At 42.1% G+C, this 10,015-nt stretch overlaps 3 protein-coding genes across 4 annotated transcripts in view; 1 reads left to right on the forward strand and 2 right to left on the reverse strand.

Annotated features, from left to right (window-relative positions):
- LOC107381583 (neuritin-like protein) overlaps nucleotides 1–180 on the reverse strand; it is a 5,927-nt gene extending 5,747 nt beyond the window's left edge. Inside the window, exon 1 of the mRNA XM_015953329.3 lies at nucleotides 1–180. This exon is cut by the window's left edge and continues 99 nt beyond it. The gene's annotated coding sequence lies outside the window, so the exon portion shown is untranslated.
- Nucleotides 181–4,606: 4,426 nt separating this feature from the next.
- Nucleotides 4,607–5,819, reverse strand: thap11 (THAP domain containing 11). Its single transcript, XM_015952956.3, has one exon. It carries the CDS (start codon nucleotides 5,624–5,626, stop codon nucleotides 4,814–4,816), a length of 813 nt encoding a protein of 270 aa, XP_015808442.1. The 5' UTR covers nucleotides 5,627–5,819; the 3' UTR covers nucleotides 4,607–4,813.
- dkk3a (dickkopf WNT signaling pathway inhibitor 3a) lies at nucleotides 5,063–9,995 on the forward strand. 2 transcript variants are annotated; one of them, XM_015952954.3, is made up of 8 exons: nucleotides 5,063–5,203; nucleotides 6,859–7,091; nucleotides 7,273–7,383; nucleotides 7,456–7,515; nucleotides 7,955–8,047; nucleotides 8,956–9,100; nucleotides 9,178–9,334; nucleotides 9,402–9,995. In XM_015952954.3, exons 2-8 carry the CDS (start codon nucleotides 6,915–6,917, stop codon nucleotides 9,487–9,489), a joined length of 831 nt encoding a protein of 276 aa, XP_015808440.3. In that variant the 5' UTR covers nucleotides 5,063–5,203; nucleotides 6,859–6,914; the 3' UTR covers nucleotides 9,490–9,995. The 2 variants fall into 2 exon arrangements, with proteins under 2 accessions (XP_015808440.3, XP_015808441.3); XM_015952955.3 differs by having other exon boundaries at nucleotides 7,273–7,344.
- The last annotated feature ends 20 nt before the right edge of the window (nucleotides 9,996–10,015 follow it).

A 10,015-nucleotide genomic window follows, 5' to 3' on the forward strand; every position in this document is an offset into this window, starting at 1 on the left:
GCAAGACTGAAGCTCCAACTCGCTGGAAGTCCAAAGAGGGGAAAGTCACTGCTTTAAAACGGAATGTTGTCTTCCATCCGTTGGGAATTCATCAGATTGAAAAAGTACAACAATACTCTGAGGCACAAGCCAGCTGGATTAACAGTTGAAGGGACCAATGCATCATCGAGAGTAAAGAGGATGGTGTGTGTGTGTGTGTGTGTGTGTGTGTGTGTGTGTGTGTGTGTGTGTGTGTGTGTGTGTGTACTATAGAGGCGAGGGCATTGGAGAGCTTGGAAGCAGCAGACCAATGACAGCCTCCCAGCACAGCTCAATGGATTAAAGCCGTCTCATTTCCGGTATTCAGTATTTGGAACATTTATTCGAAACACAAATGACTTATGTTTGGTATAATGGTGATTGTTCCTTCAGCACACACACATACACACACACTCAGTAACACACCACCCTACAGCTTGTGCTCTGAAACGAGGAGCTTTCATCACAGCGGTGGGAGACGACTCCGTCAGAAGTGTGAAGGGGATTTGTGTAGCTTGTGTTGTTCCACATGGACAGATGGATGGAGAACCCTGTGAGGATAAGAGAATTCAGCTCACCTGGGAGTCTGGCGCAGATGCACACCGACCTCAGAGACCTGCTGCAGCCCGTGGGAGGATTCATCTACAACGATTTGGGTCATGAAGAGGCCACAGAAGAGTGTGAGAATGGGATGCATTAAATTAATGAACAACCTGGACGATGTCTGAACATCATAAGGATGGTTGGTTGTAAATCTCCCATCTCATTTCCACTTTAAATAACTTTCTGACTTCAGTGTGCTCCTCCTGTCCACCTCAACCTCCCAGATGGCTCTCACTGGGTTTATTAGTACAAATCCTGTTTCACATCTGCATACTGAAGGAGCTCATTATTAATCTGCAGCTTAAAACAACCATTAAGTGCAGAGTAATCTGCTTGTGTGAGTAGGCGTCTGACCCAGATCAATACATCTATGGGGCTAATTTTGTCATGAGAGATTTTTAGAAACATCAGGTCAGAAAATGTGAGTAAAAACATAAAAAGATTTAATTTCTTCAGCGAGCTCTAGGTCTGCCTAGATGGTAATCTACCGTCGGGTCATGTTAGAAACACCTCCCATTTGAGGACATCCTGGAAGCACAAACCACCTCAACATGATCCTTTGATGAGGGGGAGCAGCAATTCTTTTCTGAGCTCTTCACCTTTTACCCGAGGGCGAGTCCTGGGAAGCCTCTTGCACACATGATCTCATTTATTTCCCACATAGGAGATGGTTGGTAAATCAACAGATTTGCATAGATTCAGGTCTCAGATACAGACATGGACATAACTGCTGGTGCCCTTCGGTCATTAAAAGAAAAACCCGCAACCTGGAAAAAAGTGATGGAACCCCTAGAAATGACTGAAAATAAGGAGACCAAAGGGACATGTTAATTCAAGGTGTGTCCAATAATTAGCATCACAGGTGTCGGTCACATTGAGAGCAGGGAGGATTGGACCCAAGATGCAGGAACCCAGAAAAAACTCAGGCAGGAGCGGATGCATAAATAAGAACATCCTTTTTTTAGGACAATGAGCAAAACTCCAAAAGAGGCAGGAAGCCAAGCCTCATATACATTAACGCTGAGTGGCAAAAATCAAAAGCTCACTTAGGAGAGAGAACCTAGAGTACCTAGAGAGGGACAAAACAACATTGACGATGGACCGACACACACTGAGAGACAAGACAGGGTTTTATACACAGAGGGAAGCAATCAGGGAAACAGGTAGCAGGTGTGTGGGGAGTGTGAGCTGAAGGGATCAGGAGAGACACATAAGTGGGGGAGGAACACATTGTAATAAAGGGAGATACTGACTAGATAATACAAATATACAGAGAACTAAAGATAAGTGAATTAACAAAACTGAAACTAGAAACCAGAACAAACAAGAAACACTAAATCTTCAACTTGGGAAACTAAAGAGACCAGAACCAAAAGAGAGGGAATCTATGGGGAATCTATGGGGAAACTAACGCCAAATGGGATGGGATAACTAACTATGAAGTGACTAGGGGGAACATGAGTGAAACCTGGAGGGAAACCTGGAGTGGACTGGGGACCACAACGACACAGAACATGACAGTGTCTATCTTATAATCCTATTTATAGGGCTCCAGGTAGTCACTGTGTTGTTTGGTGGCATTGTGTGTACACAGCATGAACCAGAGGAAGCAAAGGAAAGAGTTTTCTGTCTCAGAAGTCTCCTCCCAGGTGCATGTGTGTGTGTGTGTGTGTGTGCGTGCGTGCGTGCGTGTGTGCGTGTGTGTGTGTGTGTGTGTGTGTGTGTGTTTATAACTAACAAATATCAGCCTCTCAAAAGAGGGAATTGCCTAACAGAGACTGGGATTTTGCCATTCAGTTCACTGACTGTAACTGCAAAATCAAGATATCCTGAATTCTATTGATAAGCGACCTGCACCTGTAGCACCTTTCTGAGTTAGAGACGACATTCATCCATTCACATAGATTTACATTTACATATACACGTTGTAGCCACAGCTGCCCCAGGGCGGACTGACAGAGGTGAGGCTGCCGAGCACGGGCACCACCAGTCCCTCCGACCACCCGCAGCAGGTAAGGAGGAGGAAGTGCCTTGCTCAAGGACACAACAACTGACAGACCATTGTCGATACAAATGTGTGTTTGTACTTTTGTTCCACATGCACCAGTATCAGATGATTGCTGTTTTTATGCTCTGATTTCAAACTAACCCCTCAGTTGTTTACCATATTTAAAATAATTCATATTACGTAAGTACTCTATAGAAATTTAGAGCCACCTGACACTAGAAGCTTTTGTTTGTTCTGAATATAAAGACATCAGCAGTGAAACGCAGCAGAAACAGAAAAGAAAAAATTTGACTGACAGTGCTGGATTAAGGCATTACACAACTCTGCTAAAAAAAACCAACAAATCCAGATGAGATTAGGGATCTGGATCCTTATTCTATGCAGTCGGCTCTGTTCTGTCCATTCATCTTCTCTCATTGTGTTTTATTTGACGTTGAACCCCATAGCAGTACAGGCTCTTACTAATCAACATTTACTTTATTGCACTGAGTCAGTTTCATTAGAAAACGAGCCTTAAAGAATCCAGCAGGCACAAACAGATGAAGAGAATTAGTGCATAATGATGGGAGCTAAAACTTCACCAACAGAGCATTTATCTGCAGGCCACCTACAGGATAAAAATCACGCTGCAACATTTAATCTGCAGGACAAGCTTCTTCTTCTGAGTTTTTCTAAAACATTTCCAAATGCTACTGCTTCCCTTCAGACCAACAACCTAGTTTTATTATTTTATGCTCTTCAGGTTTAACATGATTCTGGATGTAGCAACAGGAGAGGAATTTAAGCATGTCCAGAGTGCAGCGCAGGGCCCTTGTGGCTCTCTGGTTGATTTTGTGACCCCCAAATGACTAATTCTGTCCCTGTAGAAGGTTGCTGTGGTGGAGTGATACTAACATTTGATTTTTTTTTCTGTGTTTAATAAATAATAGTGACATTTTTTATGGCCCACAGGGACTAAAAACGTGATGGTTTGGGCCCTTGATGTAATTTTCTAAGTTAATATTTTAAGTCATCTTATTTCAACTTCACTGGACCTCCACATATTGCCTCCTGAATCCTTAACATTCATCATTTCTACTGCTAAAACAATTGCTTCTGTATTTCACCTCCCATCATTTAATGGGAAATTATTGTTTGAAATGTAATCTTTAAAAATAGTGCACGTCTGACTGAGCAGGAGTGTGTATGGTTTATCAGTTTCCATCACAAATCTTTATGATTGAAAGTCTCATATTCTAAAACTTTATTTTCCACAAGTCAGGTGAAATGAAAAAAAAAATACTGGTTTAATAAAGCGCCACTGCAAAGCTTTCACTCATCCTTCTCAAATCAACCAAAAACACTTTGCAGATCAAAGGTTTTATCTTTCAAACCTAAAAGAAGTCGTGGGGTCACAGTAACACATCTGTAGGCTCTTGCATAGAGCTCATCATTTCCAAAAGCAGTCAGATGGAGTTCAGAAACATGTAAAACACTCATGAACAGCACTATGAGATGCAGCAGACAATGTCAGTGATGTCAAAACACTCAGCAGTCTTATAATGTTCAGAAGAAGGCAATAGGACATCTTTGTTCATTTTTGAAAACCTCCCACTTCTCATCCATTGGAGACAAATTGCATATAAGATTTTTTTTTCTAAAAAGATAAACAAGTTGTACTAATGTAACACAGTGTGTCCTTATGATAGAATTTTTATTGGCATCTTATATTTTGTGCTCCTATGGAACTCTTTTTTTATTAACTTCAACTGCAAACATGAATAAAACTACCAGGAAGTACTTTCATTATGAAAAGGAAATCCTAATGTCCTGCCATTCTTCGTGAAATATTTCCTATCAACCTTTAAGCTGCAAAATTAGAACCTTGGAATAGAACAAAAACACGATTTAGGTTAATCTAAATTAATTTCATCAAACTATCAGATCACTTGCAAATATGGGGCATAAATGTGTCTTTGATCCTGGCTGAACTGCAGGAAAACTGCATTTTATTTTTTAATAAACTGAAATTTGCTTTTTCCTATGTGCTACATGACTCAGGAAGTCTTTTTATTTATTTTTTAAATCAGGCCTCTAAGAAAAGCAGGTCTACTTGTTGAAAATAAACTCATTTTTCGTTTCGTTTTAAACACTGTCTCAAAAGTCTCTCAGTCTGTCAAGTGTCTCTAACAGGTCCAGGTGTCTTCAGACTTTCTTCTTGTTCCTTGCACAGGCCGCCGTATGGCCGCACAGCAGCAGCCGGTCCCGTTCCCGCACCTCCTCCTGGAGCTTGGCCTCGGACACCCGCAGCTGGCGGATGGTCGCCTTCATCTCCTTCATTTTCACCTCCATGAGAGCGATGATGTCTCGCTGCTCGTTCAGTTTCCGTAGCAGCTCAGCCGACGTGGTGCCGGTGGTCAGAGAGTACGAGTGGTCCAGCGGGCTGCAGGTCACGCTGACGTACTGGACGGGCAGCTGGAGCACGGCGGCCCCAGTTTCGACTGAAGACTCACCGACTATGATTTGTTCGATACCATCGTCCGATTCGGGGAAACAAGCTCCCACAGTCGGGGCGGGTAGCCGCGCTGTGCCCAGGTACTCCCCGTTTTGGCCTATGTGGACCACAGTGATGCTTTCGTGGCCCGCCTCGCCGCCGGCGTTGCCATCGGCTCCCACTGCGGTGCTCCCCAGGATACTCGTAGCGGGTATAGGGATCGCTGCGGACACTTTCCTCCCTCTGCCCCGCCGGCTCCTGCGCTCATTCACGCCTCGCAGCGGGAAAAGGGATGGCACTCGCACGCTGTAGGTCTTTCTCCCGCCGGCGAAGTGCACACTACAGACTCGGTGTCCCGTTGTGGGCTGAAAGGTGCTGAAGCAACCGCTGACCCCGGCACGGGAGATGTTCCTCAGCCACAGCTCCCTCAGTGCGTTGTCCTTAGGAAACGTATAGAAGCGAAGCTCCTTATCCCGGTGGGAGTTGTTGTAGCAGCCAGGAACACAGCACGTGAACCCGGGCATGTTTTTCTCCCGAAAGACGAGTTAAAAACGCAGCTTTTGATTTGTTTTTGTTTGTTTATTATCGTACGCGCTGTTACCAAGCTAAGCGGCCTGCAAACGGAACTACACGTCCCACAAAGCTAACGACTTCCTGTTTCTTTTCGCCAAAAGTTCGCAGCTCCAGTGCGTACGGTGGCTGAATCCACCCAAATTATCTTGAAGTCACGGCATACGAATCTAATGTTTTTCACCAAATACAACACAACTTTCTTATTTTGGAGTCTTGTTTTGTTGTTTTGTTCTCCGATCTGAAATCAAGTCAACAGTCTTCAACGGAGAACTAAAACTCCCAAGATCCTTTTCGTCTTTTCGCTGTCTGCTATTTTTAATACAGCGCCAGCATCTGGTCGGCATGTATATAACGTGTTTTTATATGAACAGAAAAATACTATTTTTTTGTAGCAAAATTGTTGTTTTATTATTTCTTAATTTTACTGCGTAATATAAAAATTTAGTCTGAATTTATACAATATTTGTTTAATCCAATTCTGATTTAAATGCCGTATTTTTATTCACTATGCCCTATAATCCATTCCGTCATTTTACTTACATTTCTAGATTTTTGTAACTATATTTTTGTATAACTTTTACATTACACGTTCTTGTGGCTTTTAACAGCTATTTATGTAATTTAATATCATCTAAATGTATTGCTGATATCGATTATTTTTTTACATCTTGATAAATGTGGTTTGCACGACAGCCAAATAGGGCTAGTACATTCGTTGTTGTATCCCAATTTCGAGATCAAAATTGAGAGGTTGTGTGTGTGAGAGAGAGAGATGGGGGGGGGGGGGGGGGGGTTAGAGAAGCGAATAAAATAAATTTTTTTTTATTAATTTTGGCTGTAATAAAGTCAGAAGAAGGAAGCTAAATGTTGTGAAAAGCTTATCTGTAGAAAAAAATGTATGCAACATCCCCAGACCTACTTTTATGAGATGCCTTTGATGTTTTGTGTGTTACAAAAAACAACTTGTAAAGGTAGCCTACACACTTATAAAAATACTTTACATCGTCCCAAGCAGGGCTATATTAGGCTACCTTCACATTAAAGAGTTGGAAGCATAAATATAAACACAACCATGATTATTTTGGCTTCATAATTTAAAGTTTAATATGTGAATAATATGCACGAGCACGTGACCATCCACGGGAACATCAGCTGTGGTGACGCGGTTTGTTTCTCTGCTCAGCTGCGTCGCCACACCCTCGTCTTCCTCCTCGGTGCGTCTGAAGCAGCAGCAGCACCATGATGCGATCATCTCTGCTGGTTTTGGTTCTGACAGCAGTATGCGACGGAATCCTCCCCGAGATAGCCTACTCAGGCATCAATCACATCGTGGAAGGACCGTCCGAGCTGGACCGCGTATTTGTGGAGCAGCTGCCGGAGGACCCACATCCAAAGCCCGAGGATGCATTTCCCCAAGTATGCAGCCAGTTGCACCTCTCAGGCTGATGTTGGCATGGCTTTGATCAAAATGCATGTGCTTTCACTCGTAGTTTAGTAAAGTGTCTATTCTAATAAAAGCATATATATTTAAAATATTTTTACGTTCAAAGGCAGATCGAGGAGTTTTAATACACGTTTTATTAAATGATCTCAACAGGAAAACAAAAGTGTCAGCTTTCATCATAATGACCTTCCTCAGAGCCATCAGAATGAAACCACTTCTGATAAGGTGACTAATGATGAATTTGTTCACACCTCAGCAGAGCAGGTAGGATAGTAAACAACACTGATTCATTTACCTAATTAATTAAACCTAACAGAAAGTCTGGCTTTGAAACAGGAGACCAACATCATCTCTTCAGCCGTCCCAGACAACGACCTGGAGAATCACATTGATCATGCAAGTCTATTTCATTTGCTTGCTAAATAAATAAACACCAGAGAACTCTTGTTTGCAGGTGTTAAGCTGCTCAGTTTGAGCTTCTCAACACTGGAAATGTTGCATCATCAGAGCTGCTGACTCAGCATTCTGTGAATTAAATTATGCATGCATCGTTTGGCCAAAAATAATCACAGCTGACAAATGGAAGTAGTTGCAACTAATTTGTCGAGTCAGTTTTATAAAGTGGTGACTGAAAACATGCACCGAAAAATGTTGGTGTATAAATATGTAATGGTGTGAGCCTTGTGAGCACGTGAACGTGTGATTTCAGATGCTAAGTTTACCATGAGAAAATGAGTCCAAGGATGTGTTTGCTGTTAGAGGTGCAAGATTGTATAATACATATCAACATAAAATCTGTCAAGCTGCAAAAATGTTCAGAATATTTTTGTTACAGGGATGCATCACGGATGATGAGTGTGGAGGAGGAAGGTTCTGCCTCCATCACACCCATAGTTCCAAGTGTCAGCCATGCAAAGAAACTGATTCAGTAAGTTTGGTCAGATTAATTGAAAACCTGTTTACTAAACTGATTTTAATTTGTCAAATGAAATCACTAAATACGTTACTAACTGATTAGTAATGTGATTATTCTGACGGATAACTTTTTCTGTTAGTATTGACACGCCAGAATAAACGATCAAGCTTTTAAGCGTTATGCCATCAGGACAAAAGGAGTTCTCGTCTTACATGACACTTCCAGGCTGCCAGGGTTCCACGTGCACTGCATTGCAGTTGTTTCCACAAGTGTAACAGGAGTGTGTTGTTCGTGAACGCAGAACAGCCCGAGTCAAGGTTAAACACGACCTTTCCCCTTTAGGCAGATTCAGCATCATTCAAGGGACATTTAAACAAGATGTTTTTTTTGTGTTCCTGTTCAGTTTTATCCTAGCCAAGTGTTCTGATCTGCTGAAATGATTTTTATCATCCCTGGGTAAAATGGTAGACCAAAAACCAATGCAAAGGGATAAGCACGTTGGCAGGCTGCCAGACTAGAGTGCAGCACACAGATAATAAATACTCAGAGGGAAGGATCTGCAGTTTGTCAAAATCACTGCAGGGCTGTCAACTTTAGCGTGAGACACGTTTTTGACAATCTTAAAACGCGACTATGCTGAGAAAAAAAAGTTCATATCTGAGCTACACAGAAGTAGAAGGAACTAGGCTACATTTATAAAGTTACTGCATCATCCTAATTAACCCCAAAATGGCTAAAGTGGTCTTTCTCTGCCAGACTTATCGTGTCATTTTTGCAAAACCAAGAAATAAAGGTTTAAGAATATCTCACTCAGAGATTTTTACTAAATTTGACAGCCTTGTCGCTGCATATATGAAAATAAAGAGAGACACAAAAAGTAATTAATTATCCAGCTGAGACTCATGTCTGTTTTTATTCAGTCCTGCACTAAAGATGTGGAGTGCTGCCACCAGCAGCTGTGTGTGTGGGGTCAATGCAGTCAAAATGCAACAAAAGGTGAAGCCGGCAGCACCTGTGAGCAGCAGACGGACTGCGACCTCGACCTCTGCTGTGTTTTCCATAAGGGTACAAAAGCACCATGCATCTGAACGCCATGTCATTGGCTATGTTCTCTCATAACGTGTGTGTGTGTGTGTGTTCAGCCCTACTCTTCCCAGTTTGTTCAGCCAAGCCCATTGAACGCGAGCGCTGCTTTGGTGCCTCAAACCACCTGATGGAGCTGTTATCCAGGGACACACAAGACGGGGGGCCAAGGAAGCACTGCCCCTGTGCAGGAGATCTTCAGTGCCAGCACCTGGGGTAAGAATGTCAAATTTAAATCACATGTTTCTTGTTGCTTCTGTAACTGTTCCTCCTTGTTGGACAGGCGGGGGTCCATGTGTCTTAAAGGGGACGAATCGAGTGAAGAGGACATGACGGACTCGCTGTACTCAGAGATAGACTACGTACTGTAGACACAGCTTTTTCTTGTGAACAGCATGGAAGATCTTCAATAATGCTTGGGCATCTTTTTCTTCAAATTAACTTAATTTTCTCTCTGTCTGCTTAATCCAAAGTTGTAAAGTTCCAGAACATAGAGTGAAAAAAGCTTTTAAAAAGTCACCAAAGTGCACCAATATTAATGTTTTAACAGAACTTTCTGAATAACCACTTTTTTGTTTATACTGACTTGCATAATGTATTTTCAGGGTTATATATATGTGTATATATATATATATATATGGCATATCATAGCTCACATTAACTTATTTAGACTAACCCAAGGCTAAAGTGTCATTTGCAAAACTTGAACCATACTGAAAGTATGTTTTTAACCCATCAGTCTGCAGTTGATCTCTTGGGTCAGATTTGGAGGCAAATTGTAAAGAATCAGATGAGTGTCTGTTGAGGGGTATTCCTGATCATTTGTTGCTAAAAAGAAAATTATGTGCAGATTGAGCAGCAAATCCCCCTGTAAGAGCTTTGTTGGCTTACTCAGGT

Source organism: Nothobranchius furzeri, chromosome 9 (assembly GCF_043380555.1).
Source record: "Nothobranchius furzeri strain GRZ-AD chromosome 9, NfurGRZ-RIMD1, whole genome shotgun sequence".
NCBI lineage: Eukaryota > Metazoa > Chordata > Actinopteri > Cyprinodontiformes > Nothobranchiidae > Nothobranchius > Nothobranchius furzeri.

What these genes read in the sequence shown, in the direction of transcription:
- dkk3a (XM_015952954.3), top strand. Translation starts at nt 6,915, where the DNA reads ATGATGCGATCATCTCTGCTGGTTTTGGTTCTGACAGCAGTATGCGAC. An exon ending in CATGCAAAGAAACTGATTCA is followed by an intron (nt 8,048 to 8,955) that starts GTAAGTTTGGTC and finishes GTTTTTATTCAG; the next exon opens with TCCTGCACTAAAGATGTGGA. An exon ending in CTGCTGTGTTTTCCATAAGG is followed by an intron (nt 9,101 to 9,177) that starts GTACAAAAGCAC and finishes GTGTGTGTTCAG; the next exon opens with CCCTACTCTTCCCAGTTTGT.
- thap11 (XM_015952956.3), bottom strand. Translation starts at nt 5,626, where the DNA reads ATGCCCGGGTTCACGTGCTGTGTTCCTGGCTGCTACAACAACTCCCAC.